Genomic DNA, 25,400 nt, shown 5'->3' with positions numbered 1-25,400 from the left:
TTTCAGTGGCCAAAATTAATATTGTTTACTTTTAAAATGTGTTTTCAGTTTTACCTAGCCAGCAAAGATGCTGCAGTACTAGTTTGCCCACTGGTCCTCTTACTCAAGTGAGTAAATCTCACTACTGTCTGGGCCTGGTCCTCTTAATCAAGTGAGTAAATCTCATTACTGTTAAGAAGTCATCATATGCAATGAACAATTATAGGACTAGCTTAGGTTTTGACTAACAACTTGGCAACAAAGGCTAGTCACTCTTTTACTTCTGGTATGACAGCTGCTTTGTATTTCACCCAAATATTAACAATAGTATTTAAAATGTGAATGGCAGGTCACTTGTGCAATGCTGAGGCTTAGATTACAAATCAAATGATTATAAATAGTGAAGGAAGTGTCTGGAAATACCACAGGCTGCACTAATGTACATTTGAATTGAAATGCTTCTTGTTCACATTCTTGAACAGCTACAAAGAAGTGATATTCTCTTTTAGTTAATTACTTAAGAATGCTTTTTGTCCATATGAAAAGTAACATTATCTGACCTGATGATTTATTTAGCTTTACTTCACACTGTGCTCACATTACAATAATTAAATCAGCAGAAGGAAAGCAATAATTGTTCACTGGGTGCCAGCGTACAGATCAAAAATTTCATAAATAACGGAGGATCACAGAGGGAAAGCACTATATACAGCATCTTCTTGAAACTTAAATGGAAGGGATTTAATATGGTCTCATAAGTGACATGAATTTTTTACAAAAAATATTAGTTTTACAAAAGAAAGAAATGTGCAGGGAATTAATTCTTAAAGAATACAAGGCCTTGGTCTGGATTTTCCCAACAAACTACATTAGCTTTTCAGCACCAGTCTAGTTGGATAGCAGGAGATCCCTGACACAGGATTAGTTGATGCCTTTAATGAAATGGGAGGAGGACGCAGGGCTGAAACTACTTTTATTTACTTCTCATTTGTATTGTACCTGTCTGGGAAGTACATTGATCCTATTTTCAGAAATCCATTGGAATATACAATTACAGTACAATTATTATTATTGGTAATAATTTAACTGTAGTGATTTACTAAACCTCATAACATTTAATGCTGTCTATAACTTTTGTAGTCTGCTGCTTTTCATATATAATATTGTACCAACATACTACTAACAAACATTAGAAGCTGGCTTGATCATGAAAGGTTCTAGCCATGTCATGTTGTGGCAGGAAGATGACCAAGCTAGTCTAGGATGAAAATATTTGTTGTTTCACATTCCACTGCTCTTTAACTGCATAGTAGTTGCAGAATTTTAAATGTACTTTTAGAGGTAAAGAGGAATACCAAAATTTTACACCATTTTGCAGAAATGCAAAGCCTCCCACACAAAACATTTTCCAACTCATCGTTATTCAAAAACCAGGAACATCTACCCCAGCATCACTGCACTTCTGCAATGTTGACATTTGCTATTAGCAAGTATGTAAATATATAAATTTATAAATAGCTCAAACGTTCTACAGTTTAATTATCTGAATGCCAGGTCTTTTCAGTAAATGAGACAATAATAAAACTCACAGTCTGGTATTTTCATGCTTGCTATGTAATTAGCTCACATTTCACCCACCTCAGTTTCTTTACAAAAACTTTGAATCTTGGTGCCAGACATGCCAGTTGATTCCCCCTTCTTTTACCTAACACACCTTAGCAAAGGATGTGTCTCCTCAGCAGCTGAGAAACCTTGTAGTACCCATCAGTTTTCTCTGGGATATATAACAGTGGTGGTTTACAATGCCACCCCATCCAATGAATGTACTTAGCTCTTTCAAAAGAGGCCCACATTTTGTCTATCAGTGACCTCTTCCTACTGTTTTCCCTCCCCCTATCAACAATGAACTTTTTTTAGTGGGGGAGAGGCAGGGATGGGATTTCATGAGAGGTGTAATTGATCCTGTTAGTGTATGTATATGTGTGCATGTGTGCATGCATGTATATATGCCTTCAAGTTGCTTCTCAACCTATGGTGACCCCATGAATTTCATAAGCTTTTCATAGACAAGAAATACTGAGAGGTGTTTTTTCCAGTTGTTGTTATTATCTGCTTTTGAGTCATTTTCGACTCATGGCATCTCCATGGATGAGACATCTCCAAGCCCCTCATTCTCCACTGCTTTGTAGATTCATGACCATGGTCTCCCTAATTGAGCCTATCCATCTGGCATGCAGTCTCCCTCTCTTTCTATTGGTCTCCACCTTTCCTAGCACTATTGTCTTTTCTAATAAGTCATGACTTCCCATGATGTGGCCAAAATATGACAGGCATAATTTGATCATCCTTCCTTCCAGGGAAATTTCTGACTTTATCTGCTCAAGAACCCACTTGTTTGTCTTTTTGGCTGTCCACGGTATCCTCAGTACTCTTCTCCAGCACCACAGCTCAAAAGAGTTCCTTTTATCCACTTTCTTCATTTTCCTTCTCTCACATGGTGATGGGAAATACAATGGCTTGGATGATTCTAACTTAAATGTTCAGTTATATATCTTTAAACTTTAGGATATTGTCTAGTTCTTTCATAGCTTCCTTTTCCATCCCTAGTCTACTTCAGATGTCTTGACTACCATTTCCATTCTAGACAATGTTTCATCTAAGGTATGGGAAATTCAGTGCCAGTTTGTTCCTCTGAAATATAGCCTACAGCACCTGGTATTCACTGATGATCTTACATCCAAGCACTAACTAGAGCTGACCCTTCTGAGCTTCCAGATCTGGTGCCTTTAGGGTATTATTGTTGTTCTTGTGGCTTCAAGTCATTTCTGGCTTATAGCAGCTCTATCATGGAGTGTTCTTGGCAAGATTTTTTGGGGGGATTGCCTTTGCCTCTTTCTGAGGCTGAAAGAATGTAAGTTGCCTAAGGTCACATGGTAGGTTTCCATGGCTGAGTAGGGATTCAAACCCTGGTCTTAAGAGTCATAGTCCAGTGCTCAAACTACTACACCACATTGGGTCACAGCAGTTTTCAGTAGTGGGCTTGTACCTCACAAGACAGTTACATGCAATCTGGCCAAGGTGATATAAATTGCACCATTGTTTTTAATTTGTTTTGATTGGTGTTTTTTGTTTAAAAAGGAAAGAAAGGTTCCATCTTGTTCAATAATTTATCTCCAATAGTGGTCAGCATTTTCTTTTCTTGTGATTGTAAGAGGAGAAGGAAAAATGCAAAGAAAAAAATGGAGGATGCAGGGTGGTGGTGGAGACATGTACAGCTGAAGCCAACCTAATGTGGCTCCTGCTATGCACTTTTCTGTTGGTGGATTGTGAAAGAATTTGGGGTAGCCTTGATTGTGGAAATATCAAGAAATCAGATAAAGAAAAACATGGTTTAATACAGAGTCAAAGGGTGATGTCAAAGCAGAGGGGGACAAAATATGGTATGTAGCTCACATATGCCCCCCACCCCCGCAAGGTTGTTTTTGTATTTTCCAAGCCTATCAGGAGTAGATTAAAAGAACATTAAGGGGCTTTTCCCATTCTTGGAGACCTTCAGGAGTTATTGTTTTTTTTAATTTGTTTTACATAGAGGTGGGTTGTAGCCTCACCCTAGCCCCCAAACCCAAATAGAAACTGAAAGTGATCATTTCCAGATGTGATGTTGTGGGCATGGTGCAACCCTTAGAGCAAGAATTTAGATCCTTCCTCTCCTGAGGTCCATGTGTTAAAGGGAAGATTCGAATTATTCAACATAAAAATTTAGCTAGTGTACATTGAACTGAGGCCTGTATTATTCAGTACTAAGCAGTAACTGCATAATAAATATATAAAGAACATTCTTACCTGATTTTTTTTAAATGTCTGTTTAGATCATCGTTGGCTGACCCTAATGAGGATGAAGCAAAAAATAACATCACCATCTTTACAAGAATTCTAGACAGACTCCTAGATGGTTATGATAATCGACTGAGACCCGGATTGGGAGGTAATGAATAACACTTGCTTTTGAAAAACAAAGGTCCTTTGATATTATAAGAATTTTGATGGTTAAAAAAGCCAGTTAATTATACATAAAACTGGTGACCTAGTAATTCTAAATGATGCTTAAATTTTAATTAGGGACTTCAGAAATTGATTTCTTACATCTAAGCATATGAAATATCTTTTTAGTGTGAATGGTATGAAGCTTTTGGGGGAGCAGGGTAATGCTTGCTTTCTTGGTCATAATCTATATTATTTTGATTGGTTAATTTGGAATTGGCTCAATCGTTTGAGAGAACATGCTATACAAATAGTTATTAAGCATTATCATTCAAAGAACCTGATGTGAGCACTCTTAATTTTATTGGGTTCAAGACTGTGACCATTAAGTGTGCATAGAAATTATGGGAAAGATTCCCAATATTATGAGTGGAAATTAACATTTCTTTTATAAATAGCATTTGTCAGGGACAATACATAACATGTCTGTCATGGATAACCTTTGCCATAGCTCAGAGAAAAAGAATTTAGAGATGACTCATACAAGCCACTTAAATGTCTGTGCTTTCCCCCATGCTTTCCCAGCTGTGAATTACCTTCCCTTTTGGGCTCAGGGTAGGTCATCTGGAGCTAAACTTCCTCATTGCAGATCTGTCCCTGATGTCTACTACTCTTGCTGCCATGGTGGACAGGGAATAATTCCCCTCTCTGCTGCCTTTTTTTAAAAAGCAGCAACTATTAACTTTCTCTGCAGGGGATATTACATAGGATGAAATTAAAGCAACATTCATGCATATGGAGGTGAAGTGAGAAAGGGGCAATATGAGAGTAGAGCATGGTTTAGAATATGGAAGAGAATTGCTACTTGGCCAGTATGTTGTTGCTTTTAATGCCTGTCTTTCAGACATGCTTTTACTTAAGTTTATAGTTCTATAGGTATTAAAGAAGTTTGAAACTAAGAAATTAAGAAAAAAGTTGTGGTGCTTATTACTAGTAATATTTCAGGTATTATTTAATAGGTATTTGCATTAGTCATTTGATTCATTAGTACAAGAGAAGCCATCAATTTAGATACGGCAGGAAGGAACTGCAATTTTACAGTGATAAACTGTTGTTGGGCGAGGGAAGATTTTCTTTTCCTTTTTGCAAATAATTGTGCATTTATCTCAAAAGAAAACCAAATCATATTTCACAAACACTGTAGGGTCTTTTTTGTCATCTGGTACATCACTTCATTTTTTTCCTTTGGCTATTTCTGGTATTGGTTTATGAATAAATGATGGAAGTTTACAAATCTTCACTGGAAAGGCAAATCCCAAATGATTCTAATTCTGAGGCTACTGATCATTGGAAGCTTGTCTGGAAATGTGCATCAGATGACAGAAGTAGTCCCAGTTCTAGAAAGGTAGATTTAGGGATTTATGGTGAATAAAAAACAGTTTAAGACCTTTTGTTTCCTGCCCAGTTTCATCCAAAGTCATAAAAATATAGTAAAACAGGTGGAATATACATGTAGAGTCCAAAGTAGTAGAGACAAAAGGACATTCAGCATTTTCTGAGGTCTGCAGCCAATGGCAAAAAGTCCCAGATGCCACAAATCCAAAACATTTTTAATGTTCTATCCCTTAGGAAATAACAGTGAACTTTGGATCACTCCTGAAATACATTACTTCACTGTTCCTCCATCAAAGCACTAGGACTGGAGATATTTAGTAAAACCATTTGATATGATCAGAAGCTGGAGTGTTATGCCTGTTCTTTCCCCTTTCCCTTATATCAGTAGTAGACAATTTCCCTATCCCTGGACCTGAATGGCTATATTCCTCCAAATTCAAGGAAATCTTTTGGATTATAAAGATTTAGTCTACTTTGGAGAGCTTCGCTATTACTAGGACAGCTCCTTAATCTGTTTGATTGATCCCAGTTTAGTTATAGATTTAGGACTTTTCCAAATCTGAACCATGTCTTTGAAAGATGCACATTGTATGTCTCTGTTATGTGACTCTCCATGTATGTGTGTTGTTTGGTTTGGCTGAGCATGTAGCATCTATATTTGGAACTAGCAGTAAAATTGTCCTGTGGTTTGCTGCTATTTTTTTTGTTGGAAAAAAATTCCACAATTACAAGATTAAAGTCAACAATATGAAATATATATGAAATAGTTTGTATTTTTAAAATAGAAAAAAACTGATTGGAAGAGTTGTATCCTCACATCATTGCTAAAACCAACAGGACCTCTGAAAAGAGTACATTTCACACCCTGCAGAGGGTCACAAGAAAAAGTACAGTGTCTAAGGCAGCTCTTTACTTTATCATCTTCCATCTCAATAAGTTTTCAGACTATTTTAGAGACTCCTGTGGGTTTTCAGACTAGCAGCAGGAGTTCCTTGCTGGAAAAAAATTACAATGTTTTACTGAAAGAGTTGTCCTAACACCTCTATAAATTTCTCTTTTATCATGTCTATCGACAGAGGATGATATTCTGTGGGATTCTGTCTGTTTCTATGAAAGAACAGCAGATCTGGACAGCATTTTACCTGGCCAGGGTTGCAACCCTCCTATAGTCCTGAGACCCTTAGTGTGTATTTTGAAAAAAGACCCTTTCAAAGCAGAAAAGTAAAAAATGTTCTTACTGTGTCAAGATAAGATATCTAGCACAGCTGCAACTGTGGCATTCAGTATAAGGAAAGCAGGCAATGATGACTGCCTCCAAGAACAAGGGGGAATACCTCATTAGATATGGCTCTGTGGGTACTCCTGTATCTCCTTGCAGTATGTAGGTGCCTTTTCCTGCTGTTCTGAAACAGAAGTCCAAATAATGCTGAAGTCATAAGACCAAGTTTTCATCATGATGCATTCCTGTTCCTTTAATCTGAAAAACAGAAAAACGAGATGTGAAAAATGGAACAGATGGTACAATAATTTAATATCTAATTTGCTGGCAGTTCATAAGTTTTTTTTTTTAAAAGATATTTAGATATTTGATTAATTCATGATGCATTGACTTTTTAAGCTATAAAAATGGAAGGAAAAGGAAATCTGTGGTTCTGAAACCTGGTATCATTCTGTGTGCTCTGCAGCATGTTTATAGTTTGGCTGTATCATCTCAGCAGCTTCCCACTCACACTCAGTGGTGAACTGTGCTTACCATGTTTGTTATGCAAGAGTCTTTTCCCTCTTTATTGTTCTGTTTGTGTTGCTTGGACAGCTATATTTTGGCACAGAGCCAGATGCACTGAAAGAAATGAAAATGTATCCTATAAAATATATGTTAGAAGCATTTTAGTAGCTGGGTAGAAAAAAGCTTTGCTAATATAGTTTGGCAATGAGTATGCATGATTTCAGGGACTTGTGTCTTAGGGGAGCACCTGCTTACTATGAAAGGCATTCTTATTACACATCAGTTTGTTCAAGATTCCAGAATAATTTCATTTTAAACAGAAGATAGAATTGTTTTTATATTACATGGGCTGCATCTGCACTGCAGAAATAAACTGGTTTGACACCGCTTTAACAGCCATGGCTCAATGCTATGGAATTCTGTGAATTGTAGTTTTGTTAGACCTTTAGCCTTCTCTGTTAGAGAGCTCTGCTGCCACAACAAACTACATTTCTCAGAATTCCACGGGAATTGAACAGTGGCACTTAAAGGGGTGACAAACTGGGTTATTTCTGCAGTGTGAATGCAGCCATAGACTATCATCAGACCCCAGAGGAGCAAAGGGAGTCCTATTCTTGAGAACAGATCCACTACTGCTACCACTGGAACATAAATATAGCATCACTTTTTGGCCCTTAGACAATATTATTAATTACTCCCTATATGGATAAAGGGAGAAGAAGGAGAAGTTGGTCAGAAAGAAAGGGGATTGGATAAGCATAGGAGATGGAAAATATATGGTACACAGCAGTTCTGTTTGGGGAGTATGGATTAGCACAGCCACTGAGTTTTAGACTGTTTTATTATTTCTCAGGAATACTCTTATTCCACACAGTGAATGACTACCATGTGCACATGTGTATACAAAATCATTAGTTTTCCTTTAAAGGGAGTGTTTTCCTCATATTGATGAAGTCATTGTAATTGTGAAATTAATAACAGTAAATGAAACAGATACTTTTATGTGTATTCAGAAATAGATGAGTAATGCATGTGCCAACAAAATGTTGGGCTAATCAGCTTTCATTGACGGAGCAGAGAGCACAGGTTGGGACAGCTGGTGGCTTCCATGTCAGAATTTCATGAGATGATGAATCCATTAAAGGGTTTAGTTTGAATTTGAAAGGAGCAATGCAAGGTGCTGAATATACATTGGGATAGAGTTTAGCACTTTGGACAGCTTCCTTAAAGCTTGGACCATAACAGAAAGTGGATTCAACACTCCACTAGCAGGGACCTAGCCATCCTTAGTGTCAAAGTTTTTTCCCCCTTGGAAATGTTCATGTTAGCAAAAAAATAAGTATGTCAAACATAGTTATGCTATAATGTGAAAGGAGGCAAAAAGGATCATGTTCATGAAAACATTTGTACAGTTAAGACTTACATCAAATTTAGTTAAACTGCTACATTCAGATGGTTTCTAGCCCAACTACAGTAAACAGGTTCATCTGCATTAATCTGCCAATTCTGTTAATATATTTGAATTTTTCATTAGTTTTGAAATAGTTCTTGGTGGGAATCCTGCAATAAACATTAAGCAGAAAACTATTGCCTGTTTTATCCTTGTGTAAATAATCAGCTTTAGGCCCATTTGCTCATATAGTTACTGGTGCAGTTTTGCTAAGAACAGGCCTCAAACTGACAGGTAATATTTCTATACTGTATGAGGATTTCATGCTGGTTTGCAAATGCTAGAGATGCATTTAACATAGCCCAGAGGATTAAATATTGGAACATGGATTCAAAATAGTTTATTGCTTTGGTATTTGAGGATGAATTAATAACAGATAAGCAAGATATCTTGTGATTAATTTGAGGAAGTTTACTCACTTTTAAAATATATGCTAAAGCATGGAGGATTGCAGCAAAATATTACAGACGGTGATGGCTAGCCTTCTAGTATTCTGTGGATGCTGTTGCTTCTCTCCTAGTTACTGACTAGTACTGTTGCTATGGAAAATACTTCCATCACTGCCGCAGTACCCTTTTGTCACTACTTCCTAGTTCTTTGTTTAGGAAAGTGGATGGTTTAACATGTTCTCATAATATAAAAAGTTCACTCATACTGATACTGATTTTGTTTCAAAGGAATTAATAATTCCACTACAATTCAAAGGTAATTTCTCTCTTAGAGAGAGAAAAACTGCAGGATTGCTTTGCTTTGAAGCCCTTAATGCCTCCATTATTTTGTGAAGCTTTTTTTTTTTTTTTTTGTATATTCAGACTATTTCTGATAGTTTTTTTCCTTGAAGATTTCTTATAATAACAATATATGCATATACCTGATACTGCCTAGCACTGCCAAGCAGCATGGTTCAAGAAATGCTGAAGTACATGCCTTCTCATGGACAATAATTGCATCAGCATCCTGCTCTGGTCTCCACAGTGAGTGTTGCTGCATCCACACCATCTTAATTTGCCTAAAATGGATGCCTATGTTTACTTAAAATATTCAAACAAAACTAGAAATTTTTATAAAGTTTCCACAAAAATATAGACAAAATAATTTTTAAAAATCTATAAAAATAGAAATGTATAGAGGTGAAAGTATCTTTCTTTTCCCTTAAAAGGGTCAAGGCCACTAGCCAGAATGTCTTAAAATAATATAAACAATTACAGAAGCCATCACAATACACAAAGCTACAACATAGCTCTTAAAAGGATTGCACATCCTTACAGCAATTAAAAAACAACAGTAAAGCAAGTCAGAAACCTACACCAGTCCTCAATAATCCTCACATTTGGAAGGTTTTGGCCATCCAGAAATCTGTTAAAGAAGATATCCAGGAAGGAGTCCCAGATTGTCAGCCCAGTCATTGAAAATGAGTCCCAGAGCATGAGCATAGCCTGTTCACAAGTAAGTTTATTCTGTGTATGTGGGATATACAAGAAGGCTTTTGGTGAAGACTGTAGAAACTTAACAGGCTCACATAAGAGTAAACCACTGCCATACAGCAATGGTGTTGGCTGTACTTCTTTAATTCACAGTGCAACAGATGGAACCTCCCATGTATCACATTTTGACAATATAAAGGGTACATAAAGATGATGGATGCAATAGCCCTCTCCCAAGGGTAGACATGCAATGATCAAGCAAAATTGGACCACCAAGATTCCCATGTAGTTGAGCCACTTTAAGTATTATCAATCAGAAGTGATCTAAATGATCATTATTTTGCTATTGCTTACATAGTGCTCAGATTGTTACCAGCTATAGTCAGATGATGGTGGTGGTTTCAATGTAACATCTTAGGCTTTCAATACTTTCTGAAAACATACTTGCAAGTAGTCAAAATTAATAATGACCTGCCTGCCAATGCTGAGGCCTCCCTCCTAAAAACAAGTAATAACATTAAAGAACTGCTTACATATGTCAAAATGGGGGAAAGCTCCATCTTCTAATTTAGAGAAGATAGATGTACAAATCAAAGTCTGTAGACTTTGGCCAAGAGGTCCAGAGCTTGTTTTAGGGATGTAACTCCTACAAAGCCATTACATTTGAATGGCAGGAAATACTACTTTATGCTTCATTGAATGAATGGGAATGAAAGTGATTTGTTTAGATTAGTAGTTGATTTTTGAGGGGTGGGTGAGAAAACAGATAGCTGCTATGGCATCATATGAATAGTATGGATGAGAATGATCATCTTTTTTGATTTGCCATTTTTTTGGAACAGTTATATTTTTCTGGAAATGTCAATTTTGTTATTTCAAATAGAGAGTAGGTTTGATATTATCTACTTTAAATTTGGGCAAGGTATGAAAAACTGACCACAACGATTTTGGACAGAGAAACAGCATATACATAGGTTGAAAATTGGCTTTATTTAAAAATGTGAAAAAAGGTTAATGAACAAGGCGAAATATCCCGTTGGAGAAAAGTCAACAAGAATTGCCTTAAGGATTTGTGAGGCCATTTATGTAGGGGTAGAGGGCAGGACATGGACTTGACCACCATAACATTTCTTCAGTGTCATAAAACCAGGAATGCTTATGAAAGTTTGAAAGACCCTACCATGTTTTTAGATACAATCAGAATAATTCTTAAGACCAGGGCTGACAGGTGTTAATGTTACTGAAAATGTACACTAGATACACAATGCATTGTTCATGTTATTGTGTGTGTGTGTGTGTGTGTGTGTGTGTGTTTGTATAAAGAACAAATATGCACTAATCCTAATATATCCAAATAATAGTACATTGATCTCTCTCTCTCTCATCTTATAAACAGAATGAGCAGTAATATTTAAGGCAGAGAAGAACAAGATGTTAGCAGCTGGTATCAGAGTTAGGCAGAGGGAAATGAAGACAGGAGAATTACTAGGAAAGATACTATACATACTATATTTTCCAGTCTTCTAGTGAAGGATCATTAGAATACAACAAACAAACAAATAGCTTCATTTATATACCACTTCATACTGAACTAACAGTGTCTAAGCGGTTTACAACTGTAAGCTAATTGTCCCCAACAATCTGGGTACTCATTTTAGCGACCTCAGAAGGATTCAAGCCTGAGTCGAGCTTGAGCTCTTTCGCTGGTATTGAACTCGCAACCTTATGGTCATCATGACCTGTAAAGCTCTGTTTGGTCCATCTCTTACCCCAAATTATTAATTGCTGTTAAATATCTTAAATATTTAACATTGTCCGTATTTCTCCAGCGTATAAATTTTCCTTTACAGGATTTCTAACTGTAGGGGTTGAATCCAGACTAAAAAGACACACCTCCCTTCTGTTGAAACAAATTGGATGTAAATTCTAATGAGTCACTTACTCATTTAAATGAGATTAAAGCATGACTATCCCAGGCTACAGTCCTATGTACAGTTATGTGGGAATAAACTCCACAGAGTTCAATGAGTAAACATCAGTAGGATCACACTGGCCCATTACAGATGGGCTCTTGAGGCGCCCCCATCACGTGTTAGGGGTTGGCCGGGGACCTAGCGTCCACACCAGCCTCACCCCTAGCACGTGACGGGGGCGTAATAATGGCGGTGCCCTATACACACAGGTGCCGCCATTATTACGTGCCAGACGCATAGCGTCCACACTTCGCGCGGCGCTTATGATGTCGCGAGTGTGCCATTGGCGCCTTGCAGTGGCATAACTGCACCGTGGGAAGAAGCGCCATTTGGGGGCTTCTTTTTTGCTCCGCGCGGGAGCCGCCGGTTTGGCTGCTGCGGCTCCCTCGCAGAGCAACCAGCAGCGCCGGCAGACTGCCGCTTTTAGGTGGTCTGTAACGTGACACTATTCATCTAAATAAAAGCCATTGCCTTAATTTTAGACTAATCCAAATGCCAATCTCAGGACTTCACTCACAGGTTGTGAAGTTGTGGGGAGTTATCCTTTCACCAACTTGGGAAGGAAATATATATATTTGCTCCACTTTCTGGCAGTGGCTCTTAATTCTTTGTAACAATGTTACTTTCCTTGTTGCTCTGTATTATGTGAAGATGTGACTTCTTGGTTCCTCTGGATAGATTTTTTTCTCTCCTCCAGTGTTAAAGTGAAAATTAGTTCTGGAAAATAATGTTGGATTTTAAAGGTTGCATGTGTCTTCTACTAGGCAACAGTGTGCCCCATGAAGGAGCAGAAAAATGTGTGTATTATAAAACCATCCTCCTGTACCATGACATCTAATAGTGGCACCAGGGGTGGGTGGTCCAAGATCAAGGACCCTAGTCCACTGCTGCCACCACTGCCGCTACTACCCAAGGCTTTTCCATTGTTTCTTAAAGAATAGCTGTTATGGCTGTTGATAAGAACTGATGGCTCCCTCAGAAAATGTATATGCACTCACACACACCTCAACCCTGATATGGAAGGAGGAGGAGAAATGGCAGTCGCAGAAATCCTCTCTCAGTTTTCCAGGACAGCTGTTTCTTGTTCTCTCTTCCTCCTGGAATCTGGTTGCCCTGATTTGCTGGTGGTGACCTAGGAGCTTTTCCCTACCCAGATTGGCCAACAATGCAACTTGCTCTTAATTTTAATTTGAAGACACTGCTCGGAAAACAAACTTTTGGCTTGTTCTCATTTAATATTATACAGATGCGGTTGTTATTGTTATAAGCAACAATAATTAGGTTTTATGTGAGGCACACACACACACACAGAGAGAGAGATGGATTGCTTTAGTAATGCAATCAAAAAGTTTGATCCTATTGTAAGATGTTTGCAAATTTCATCTGTGGTTGGAAAACCAATGGGAGAGAAGGGAGGGAAGGGAAGGGAAGGGAAGGGAAGGGAAGGAGTCAGAGATAGCCAGTAATTAATATGAACAATGAATATAAGATTGGTTCAGTGAACGATGAAAGGGATTAATAGGAATATATAGGTTTTGAGGAAGAATTAGGAGTGGGAGAAAGGGGATAGAGATAATGTGAACACAATACTGCATAGGTTTTCTTGAAAGAAGTTCCATGAGAAGACCAGCATAAATGAACATGCAATGGCTGGTGCTTTGTATTAATATGTGACAAATAAGAGTAGAAAATGAATTTGCTTTGAATGTTATTCACCTTGCTCCAAACCCTTTGAAGAAAATAAATGTCTTTCAAAGAGTTATAAGTACATTTGTGGCTCAGTTTGTTGGAATCATTTAACAAGCATATATGCAGGTCTTTTGCTTGTAACAATGAATAGCTGTTTTATGCCAGGATTTACTTATTTCAGCATAGTTTGTGATGATTCAGAGGTTGGCACAAAGAAGACCAGAGTCTGGCTGAATTTCTAATTGGTATTTGCAAGTTGTGACAAGCATCAGCATAAGTAACTTGACAGAATCTGTCTTTGGCTATGGCACTAATGAAGCCTATGGCTTTAATCCTCAAATCTGCTTTCTGTTGAAGCAAACTGAGTTAGCATGATTGCTTCAAAATGGTGTTGTTGTTTTTTTTGCATTAAAAATGCAACTGTGTAATGGAAAACAAATTGAGGAAACAGTGACTGAAGTTCAGTGAACTTGAATGAGTGATTCATCTGAATGAGATAGATGGGTTGTACTCACCCAAGAAATGCCACCATACTTGACTATAAGCTAGTTTATAGTATGTTCTGGAGCATGCATGTATGTATATGTGTGTGTGTGTGTGTGTGTATGTATGTATGTCTTTATTTATTTATTTATTTAAACTGTATGCCACTTTCCCCCCAGAGTGGGATCCAGCATGGCTCACAGAAAGAATCAACTAAAAGGTAATAATAACATTTAAACACAATTAAAAATCATCATCCAAAATGATAGCTTATAAACAGTATAAAAGTATTTGTTGGTGGTGTTGTGTGCCTTCAAGTTGTTTCCAGTTTTTGGCGACCCTAAAGTGAAATACACCAGATCCCTTCTGATCTTGGAAGCTAAGCATGGTCAGCTATGGTTAGTACATGGCTAGGAAGCTGGCAATGAATACCAGCTTCTGCAGGCTATATTTCAGAGGAAGGAAATGGCAAAACCAGTGTTGGTTATTTCTTGCTTGCGTCAACCCTATGAAATTCCAGAGGTCAGCATAAGCTGACAGATGACTTGAAAGCATGTACACAGAGAGAGAAGGCAAACCTATCATTGGCAGGATTTCTTCAGAGGAGTTTGCCTTTGGCTTTCTCTGAGGCTGAGAGAGTGGGACTTACCAGGGTCTCCCGGTGGGTTTCCATGGCTGAGCAGGAGTCAAACCTTTGTCTCAGTTATAATCAACCCATTGCACCATGACGTCTCCTATAAAAATAATAAAAAGCATACAAAAGCTAAGAATAAACTGGACCTTGCAACTGACTACACATAAAAAACCTGCTTGAACAAACAGTCCCTTGTCTGCCTGTGAAAGAAGAGCAGGATGGGGCGGGCAGCTTAGCCTCCCATGGAAGGGAATTCCACAGCTACTGAAAAGTGTTTCTCCTGTGTTTTGTCTAAAGCCAGTGATGGTGGTGGGACCAAGAGAAAGCTGTCCTCTGTGGGTCTTCAGACCCAAGGAGTCTCATATGGGGAGATAAGGGTTTGGGGGGGGGGGATAGTTTGGACCTAAGCCCTAAAGGACCTAAGCCACATAGCACTTTGAATTATGCCTGGAAAGAAACTGGTTCCCACTGAAGCTATTTTAACAAGGAAGTTAGATGCTCCTTGTAGCTGCTGCAGTTCCCAAACAGGTTCCAAAGGCTAGTCCACATAGAGTGTGTTATGGAAGTCTAAATGAGATATAATCAAGGTATGCATTTCCATAGCTTTGGAACACAATTACTTGGAAATGTATGATTGACCTAAGTGGAAACTATTCCTTCTCCCTCAATTATGCAAAGTACTGCAGTCTTGGTGGTGTAACTGGTGGCTTCTATGGCTCAAAACACATGGGGCAAATGAAGCGGCTTCTGGTCACCATGGGGGTGTGGCATTCAAATAAAGCACGCCTCCAAAGCAGCTGGAAGCATTTCCAATGCCATGATCAAAAAAGGGGTGGAAATAATCTGTCTCCTGGTGGCACCCTGTTCGGAACCGGGGTGGCAACTCACTGTCTTTATTGGCTATGTTCTTCGACCCTGTGTCAGTGAAATCTGCTCACAGTTTCTCCAAGGTGCTGAAGCTATTTGAAGGGATAAAGTACACGTCGGATAGATCCTTTAAAGTAAATTCCAGAGCAGGTACATTACCCAACAGACATTGAAGCCACTAGCCACAACAAAGGGCCTGAACAGACAGGCTAAAATAAAGCTGCCTCGGGTCACTTTGGAGGTATGCTATTTAAATGATGCATACATCCTAAGAGGCCGGAAGCCACACTCCAGTCCTAAGGACTGGAGCACAGCTTTGGCACAGCTTCTGGCCTCTTAAGATGTGTGTGTCATTTAAACAGAATACTTCCAAAGTGACCTGAAGCAGCTTTATTTTCGCCTGTCTGTTCAAGCCCTAAGTTTCAGGCCAGCTCAGTGAGATTTAAGTATTACTGAACAGAGTGGAGGCTCTCATCTTCTGCATACTATGGCAGAAGAAGATTGCATGGGGTTCTTCAATTTGACTGAGTTGATTTGCTTTGGAATTCACAGCTGCATCTTAGGGTTGGTTCATAAAAATGCCAAAGAGGCTGTGCAGACCACTAAGGGGTGGCCTGCAGCTGCCTCCAGCTGCTTTGGATCAGGACCACAGGAACCGCATGCTGTGACCCCGATCTGGTCTTTCCGGGTGCTAAAAGGAGCCACAAAAGGTTGGGTGATGGGCTGGTTCATAGGTAAATCCCACTGTGTCAATGTCTCTACTCTAGTCAGCACTACCAACAGGATTTAGGCCATTTATTGGAGAATATATAAACATGTGCATCGATTTGAAAAAAAATGTGGACAAAATGCACCCATTTTTAAGAATTCATATGGAAATATGCACAATTTTTTATGCATCATGGAAGAACATTAATAATTTGATGCAGACTCAAGTCAGGTCAGACTTGATGTTGGAAATGTGAAAATTTAATAATAATAATAATAATTTGTTTTATTTATATACCGCTATTCCAAAGATCATAGCGGTGAACAGCAAGTAAGCTAATTAGCAAGTAAGCTAATTTGCCCCCAACAGTCTGGGTACTCATTTTAGCGACCTCGGAAGGATGCAAGCCTGAGTCGAGCTTGGGCCCTTTTGCTGGTCTTGAACTCAATATATATATTGAAACAATTAAAACATTTTTAAATTTTAAAAACATCACATTTTACAAAAGTATCACTTTAAGCACATGAAACTATGTATATGTAAATATATTTAGACTGTGCATATGATATTGTAATTTAAAAGTGTGGATTTAATTATGCTAGTTGTTTATGTAACAACTATTACCATTACATTTAGTGAGATATGGGAATTATGATTTATGAGTAACAATAGTACAAACAAACATTCCTAAAGATTCCATATGATATGGTATGAGAGGAGATCAAGGGGAGGTGACGCCATGAATTATCGCACTAGGTGACACCAATCCTAGTTGGTGTCACCCTAGTGCCACTGGCTCTCATCTGCCGGGAAAGGCAATGGCAAACCTCTTCTCAACAAATCTTGCCAAGGAAATCCCACAGGGTCCTTAGGGTTACCATAATTTGGAAAATACTTGAAGGCATGTAATAAGTTTAGCAGGGCAGGTCCAGAGCGCTGTGGCATTGCCTATGTAGGATGACTGAATATGGATGATGGGGGAACTGCTTTAGTGACCTGGAACAGCTGTGCTATGTTTGTGTTTTTGCCTAATGAAGTAAGGAGTTATACCAGCAGCAGTGCAAGCTGGCTGCATATCTACCCTTAAATTTATCAAGGGGTTTGAAAACTTTTTCAACAGAGTACAGCAAACTCTCCTGGTAGGGAGCAGATAGCAGATGCCTCTAGGGAAGAGCGTAGTTCCCTAACACAGCAGGAAGAATGTGACACACAGAAACCATACTGTGAGTTTGGACCTACACAATCAAGTCCATATTCTCCCCTTGATCAGTAACAAAGGAACAGGGACAACAGTATCAGAGAGCAAGGAAATGATCTTGGATTATTGTTTGGAGGTCAGGGCGCCTGTCAGTTCCCAGAGCAAATAGAAATGTGTGGTGGTAGTAGGTGATTCCCTGTTGAGAGGAACAGATGCAATGGTGTGCAAGTCTGATTAGGTGTCTTGAGGGGTGTACTGTTTTCCCAAAGCAAAAGTTCATGATGTAACAGAGAAGTTATCTAGACTCAAAACCTACCAACTCATTCTGGGAACAGAATGGGCTAGGATCCTGGAAGAACATGGGGCTATTTAATCACACCTTCCTGTTTGAGGACATGGCCCAGGAAGCGAGACAAGAATTTGGTAAGTGAACAATTAGCTCCACAGATGGTGTCATTAGGAGAGAGCTGGCTTCTCAGAGACCACTGTCTGGAGGGGGCAGTGCCAGGCCCCATGAGGTCCATTTGGGCCCTGACATGGCTGCAGCTGTGCCAATGTCCAAATGGAAGGAACTACCATGGCTGCTGACCAAGTGGGAATGGAACACGGCACCCTTTCTTCCTTGCCCAGCAGCTGTTCTATAGGTGTACTACCCCACACTCCTAGTGACTCCACAGCTGGTAATAAGAGTTGTTTGACATAGAACTGAGCATGGTGGATTCTCCTTGATTGTAGATCTTTAAGCAGATGTTGGATGGGGAGTTCTTCAGCTGTAGATTGCTGCATGGCACGAGTTAGGACAACATAGTCTTTGTAATACCTTCCAGCTCTATGATTCTGTGATTTAATAAAAAATATTAACAAAATGAATCTATTCCCATCTTTAATGAAACAGCTAAAATCAATAAAATCTGGTGTAATCCAGAATGAATTGTTTAGCAGCGGGGGGAAAACCCAACCCTGAGAAGTTTGTTCAATTCTGATATTCAAAACACATTTTTGAGCCTGGAATTATATAAGTACTGTATCTATCTTTCAGACTATGTTTTGATGGGTGAATTTGAAGTTCTAGTGAAAAGCAACAACAGAGCAGATCACACAGGCTTCAAGTCTGCTCACTTTCTAAGTATAAGTAACCTTCCATTGTTTTAGGGCTAGAGATGGCAGAGCCCACAGCTTTCCAAAACTAAAAAACATTATTTTTTTAAAACATTTTTTTAAAACTAGTGGTGTTATGGGCACTATCTTATATTGGTTCATCAAGACCACTTCACAACCTGATTCTACAGAGTTCTTATAACATCAGTGAAAATACTAGTGGGGGAAGCGACACATTTTTCTAGCAACAAAATATTGTATTTTGAATAGGGGGCCAATGTGAATGTTGAGATAATGTGATATTGTTCCAACAGAAGTTCTTACTTAGAAGAAGACATTTTGATTCAGTACAACAAATGATAGCTGTTGAGAAGTTCTGAAGACTGTTGATTTCTGCTACTGAACAAGTAGATTAATACTGGTCAGTGTCACTGATAAAGTTAGCATCAAAAGGACTTTGACAAAATAGAAGTGTAGAAAATCTAATTTCAGTTACACTATTTTGGGCACAAATATCACAATAGATAGTACAAAAAGCAGGCAATGGGGAAAGAAACCTTGAAGTCCAAAAATTAGGCTAGATGTTGTTGCCATGGGGTCTGCAGTGTAGATAGTCTCAAAAGGGAGATTCACAAACTGAATGAATTACTTTATATACTCATGTAGAAGTCTAGAAATTTTAGTCAAAAAATTGACCCCAAAAACCTGAGTCGACTTATGCATGGGTCACTGTAAGTACTGTACTTTAACTCTTATTTAAAAAGGAACCATCCCCTGGTGAAAGGCAAGAGTGTAAACTGTCATGGAAAAACTGACCTCGCTCTAGTCTCTCATCCATTCAGTCTTTAGTGTGATCACATACAGTTATGCCTGCTGGAATTTTGTAAGTTCTTTGACATTGTTTTCCTTTGCTTTAGATGCCCCTAAGTCTTACCCTTGACTTATCCATGAATCATATCAAAATCCATAATTTCGGCCCCCAAACCTGCCTTTGACATATACATGAGGTTGACATATAGTTGGGTATATATGGTAGTTAGCTGTTGCAAGTATTAAAATTACTAGCCATTCATTATGGAACAAAGAATTATTGTTTGTGAAAACATTTCTGAAAACAGAAATATTAGGAGGTGGTTGGCTTCTTTCTCCATAACAGTGAACACTGCAATATTTATTGCTAAATTCTGTTTGACTAGGACAGTTTTATTAACATGAAATATTTTCTGCAAAATCTGTAGGCAGAAGTTTTTCTACTTACTGTATATACTTGACTATAAGTTGAATTCATATATAAGTCAAGGACAGATTTTGAGGTCAATATTAGGGAATTTGACCCATGGATAAGTTGAGGGTAAAACTTTGGGGTTCAGCATGGGACTTCTCGGAGCCTTGGTGGCTCTTTGGCATTTCCCCACTATGGTGGACAGAGTTTGCTTCACTGCTGGAGTGGGGAAATGCTAAAAAGCCATGGTTGCTGCAATTTTTTCCTCTGAGGCATTGCAAAAGGCTGCTGGAGGCTGTAGAGGGGGCCCGCCTTCTCTGGCTCCTTTTTTTTTAACTAGAGAAGTTTTTATTTTTTATATAAAAAAGTGAATAGGCCAAACACCTATTTTGTTTGCCGTGTGCATAGTGAGACAGTTCCATATAAAGTGCTGTAAAATCTTGGGCTCTACCATCCACCTTCCACTCTTCCAAGCCAAAGCCCATCTATCTGTCCTTTCAAGACAGGCTGCCATTCCATCCTGCTATCAACATCAAGCTGTCACCACCATGGCCTCCAAGGATGATCAAGAATCGCAGTCACAAGCAGTGGGGCTGGCGTGGGGCAAAACAACCCTGAGCCAAGCCTCTTTGTCACCTGAACCAATCTCTGATGGGGAATCAGATAGAGAAGACAGGCAAAAGACAAGAAACAATGGCTGGAAGGATGACAGCTTCTTTTCTTATGCATGCCTTGTCCAGCTGCTTCACTGCCTGCCGTCAATTGTCTGCAGCTGTCCTGCTTGTCTCCTTACAGAAAGTGGAGAAGAGAAGGAAGAGGAGAAGGCAAGCATGCTGTCTGCAAACAACATAGAGTGGGTGGGTGATGAAGAGTCCATCCGGGAAGATCCTATCTTAAAAGAAACACTGACCTCCCCTCTCTCCACCACAGCAGGGGCTCTTCAGCACTTCCAGCCATGGCATGAAAAAGGGGATGGGTGGAATATGGCAAGTGTTTACATCTACCTTTTTACCTAATGTAAAAAAAGGTCTGACCCCCTGTGCTCTCACTGCTGTGGCCTGGAAACCCAAAACAGCCACTGCCACCATTTTTTTAGCAGCATTCTGTTTTTGGGACCAATTTTATAGCATAATTTTTTTGACTTATACATGAATATATATGGTATGTAAGTAATTGCTCAGTTCTCCATTTTATAAATGCAAGTGTTTGTATTTACAGTAAAAGCACATGTGGGAAAATACCATATAGATAGAAAATTACCATATAGAACCATTGAGGTTTTGAAAGAAATATGGCAAATTGTTGGGAGATGTCATCAGCTATAGCAGGGGTAGGCAACCTTTTTGAGCCAGGGGCCGGATTGCTGTCCCTCAGACAACTGGGGGGCCGAAGCCAAAAATTAAATAATTAAATAATTTTTGTAAAAACTAATTAAATAAATAAACTGGGACAAATGTAGGACAAAATTTTCAAATGGAGGACACTTTTATTAAAAAATAGAGGACACGCAAAAAAAATGCTGATTTAAAAAAAATGTTAATATAAATGCATGCTTTGGAGGCTTCTATAGACAATTGCCCCCCTTGCCCGCCTCCTCCTGATAGGCCAAAGGCCCCACGCCCTCACGCGAGAGGCCAAAGGCTCTGGCAGCAATCGGCGGCAAGACCAGGCGGGGGCCGATCCCAAGGCCTTGCCGGGCCGCATCCGGCCCATGGGCCGCAGGTTGCCTACCCCTGAGTCATAGAGAAATAAAAAAGCTTCACTTTTACCTTGGGACATATAGCCTAACCATAGTCTTATAACCAGCCATAATAAAGTCTGATTACTATTGTTTAAATGCACCAGTAAATATTTCCCTTGTTACTCTGGCCTCTCTCTTCCTTTCCTTTATTTTACCTCTTTTTGTTGAAATTTGAACTATAATGTCCTTGGGACGTGAATTAGACTCTCTTGTTTCTGTTATTTTATTAAGTATGGTATATAGTGCTCACTCATATATGTACTGTATTCCAAAATAAGAAAGGCATATTGTGGAGGAGGTTTGCTGTAGAAGATCTGCACTAACTTTTTAAAAAGCACATTTCAAAGTAAAAGATGTGAATAAAGATCTGTATCTCATGCCTACTCGATATATAGCCATGATCAGTTGTTTTGGACATGCATCAAAACACAACTAAACCAAAATTTGAGACAAAACATACAGTTATGACTGTTACATCATCACTTTTCTTCTCTTATACTGTATGATTTTAATATCTTTACCTGATGAAGTACCGGTAGCCAGTGAAGTTTTGAAAGCTTGCATGATGTATTTTATGCATTTTAGTTGTTCCAATAAATATATCATTGTTTTGTGGATTTTGGACTTTGTTGAATTTTGCATCATCAAATCAGTATTTCTGCAAATGATACAAGGTGAAAACATTATTTTAGTGAGATCTCTGCAAATATTTTGTGTCAGCATCATTTTCTAAAATGCCTTACTACAATTTTCATGACACTGACAGTATATACCCAAATGAAAGCATTGCCCCTCTAACATGTAATTAAAATATTACATAATGATATTATTCATTCCTCTGGTTAAAACACTGACATCATATTAAGTGCTTATTTATGAGCTGCAGTGTACTGCTCAACATAGTATCCAGTTCCAATATGCATCTATTAAACTAGTCTGGTTGAGAAAATCTTTGCTTTCATCACTGAGGTTGACTGGTATTTTGTGTATGGGATTTTCCATGTCTCCCGAACAGGGCTTTCTACAGATGTTATTCATGATGGAAATGCTATATAAACTGATCTAATGTTGTGCTCATGCTGACCTCTAGTGCTAGGAAAACCTGTATGTGAATAGTGAGAAGGCAAATTCTTTTTCCAGTTGGAGATCATGGTGAATTTTGTTTCAGCTTCTCCTTTATAATATTTATCCAAATCCACAAATTTCTCCATATTTATGCTGGAGAGAACTTTAGCTTTTTATAAAAATAAAATATGGGAGAAACTCAGACTGATAGATGTATCCATCCATTTAACAAAACTTCCAATACGTAGCTCTTCGAAGTCTGGGTCTCAATCCATATGTATTCCATAATGTTAATGTTGATGTCTCTTTGTACTGGGAGGTTCCTCATTCAGGTTGATAGGCAGGCAGACAAGACATAGCCTTTTCCATGCTTGAAATAAGACCACTGTAACTATGGGATGTGGTGTGTAAACAAATGGGGATTATTTTGTATCTGTTTTTGAAGAATTTATTAATTTTTCCAAATTTCTTGATATTCAAGGTGAAAGAATTTGAGTTTTAAACAAGTAGAACACAAGAGAAAGTAAAACTTGAAAAATTATCATCATTAATTCCCCCTCCTCCAAGCTAAATTTGTCATAACCACAGGACAGCAAAGCTCACCATGCAAACAGACAATATTTACTAGTTTGCTAATAATATTAATTAATTATTTCCATTCTGAATCATCTTTAAGGTGACAACAATATAAATAAAAAAACTAGGAAGCTTAAACCTATTCACTTTTGTCTAAAGGTAAATTGCATTGACCACAAGCGGACTAAATTTTAAGTAAAAATGGGTAGGGTTGTACTGATGATATGTAATAGAATAATGAAAGGCACATATATATGATGGGGGAATGCCTGATTTGACAACAGTACATGTGAATGTTATCTAGGAATCCTAGTAGACCACAAATTGAACATCTTGATTAGTGTGATGCAGCAGCTAAAAAAGCTAATGTGATTCTAGGCTGCATCAATAGAAGTATAGTGTCTAAATCAAGGGAAGTAATAGTGCCACTCACAGGATGTGTTGGCTCAAGTGGTAAAGACGCTGACTTTGTTGACTGCAAGATTGACAGGTTGGAAGTTCGAGGCCCACGTACCACATGATGGGGTGAACTCCCATCACTAGTCTCAGCTTCTGCCAACCTAGCAGTTGGAAAGCATGCAAATGCAAGTAGATAAATAGGTACCACTCTGGTGGGAAGGTAAACAGCGTTCTGTGCCATCATGCTGGCCGCATGATCACAGAATATTCTCTGACAACGCTGGTTCTTTGGCTTAGTAATGGAGATAAGCACTGCCCCCTATGGTCAGACGTGACTTGACAATCTTGTCAATGGGGAATACCTTTACCTTTACCTTTTATAGTGCCAGTCTATTCTGCTTTGGTTAGGCCTCACCTGGAATACCCTGTCCAGTTCTGGGCTCCACAATTCATTATTGGAGCGTGTTGAAAGAAAGGCAACCAAAATGGTGAAGGGTCTGAAAACCACACCTTATGAGGAGAGACTTAGGGAGCTGGGTGTGTTTAATCTGGAGACGAGAAGGTTAAGAGGTAATAAGATAGCCCTGTTTAAATATTGAAAGAAATAGGGGTTGAAGATAGAGCAAATTTGTTTTTTTGCTGCTCCAGAGATTAGGACATGGAGCAATATAGGAAAAGAGATTCGACCTAAACATTAAGAAGATGTTCCTGACAGTAAGAGCTGCTCATCAGTGGAACACACTCCCTCAGAGAGTGGTGGAGTCTTCTTCATTGGAGGTTTTTAAAAGTGCCGTCCTGTTTGGCTGAGGCAGGCTATTAGTCCTGGGCTGGGACTGGGCCCAAATCTTGTAGATCAGGCATGGATCTGTTGGATCTGACCTGAACCAAGGGCAAAGACCATAGTGCGGATCAATATGACCTGCCATTTGCTGCAGAGTTTTTCCTAAACTATGTGGCAAACCTCATGGTGACTAGATAGCCTGTTCACCCCCTACATTACTCCTCCATTGCAGCTAGTGAGAAGGCCACCCCATCACTTCCTCTGACATTAAAACAAAGCACCTGCCTGAATGCACATGGTCAAGCACCCCATTTTGATATCAGACCTGGTGACAGGAGTTTTTCAGTTGTCATGGGACAGGAGTTGGCTTATTTAGCTGAACATCAGCCTAAAGTTCGGGAACATGAAGCTACTCCACTGGATACCAGCTAGTCTTTAAGGCTGCAGAGGTGAAAGGCACTAATGAGGAACAGCTGGTTGCAGCCCTTTTTAAGCAGGGCATGAGGAGGCTCTCAGATGCTGGATACAACACCAGTAGTTACTAATCTATACCTTGCTCCTCTTATTCTGCACTTTGAACTCCTGCCTGCTGTCTCTGGATTTCTTGACCCCTGGAATGTCAGTCCCATCTGTTTGGTGGATCTCTGAAATTGTTTTGGACATTGGAAAATGGTCCCACAGTGGTAAGCACGCTGCCACTGAATGAGACTGTTATCCGCTGCCACATACTTTACTGTGTTGCCTGGTGATGGGGCCTGGGAGCAGGGCTATGACATCATTAGTTACAACAGAGAGTATGGTAAGAAATGCACAGTGGTTGCAGCTCCATGACATGGGGGCAAGTGGGTGTATTAACACCTGTCCATCCCAGCACCAACCTGGGGACTGATCTGTGTTGGGACCCAGGCCATGAAAGCACAGGCAGAGTTGATCAGTTGAGTCCCAAAAAGAAATCTGGGATTTGGTTCCAAGTATAAGAGGCAGCACTGGAGAAAATGAAGTGTCTTTCA

At 39.1% G+C, this 25,400-nt stretch overlaps 1 protein-coding gene across 5 annotated transcripts in view; it reads left to right on the top strand.

The window, feature by feature from the left end:
* The window catches only part of GABRA2 (gamma-aminobutyric acid type A receptor subunit alpha2), a 91,740-nt gene that overhangs the window by 2,212 nt on the left and 64,128 nt on the right, over window positions 1–25,400 (top strand). For all 5 annotated transcript variants that reach the window (XM_089525189.1, XM_089525191.1, XM_089525192.1 and 2 more), the window contains one exon: window positions 3,849–3,964. In XM_089525189.1, coding sequence (XP_089381315.1) covers window positions 3,849–3,964 — 116 coding nt within the window. The remainder of the gene's footprint in view (window positions 1–3,848; window positions 3,965–25,400) is intronic.

The sequence above is a fragment of the Sceloporus occidentalis genome, unplaced genomic scaffold, assembly GCF_023333645.1.
Source record: "Sceloporus occidentalis isolate IW3139 unplaced genomic scaffold, rSceOcc1.0.p SCAF_5, whole genome shotgun sequence".
NCBI lineage: Eukaryota > Metazoa > Chordata > Lepidosauria > Squamata > Phrynosomatidae > Sceloporus > Sceloporus occidentalis.
The sequence above is the reverse complement of the archived record's forward strand: the minus strand, read 5'-3'. Positions and strand labels throughout refer to the sequence as shown.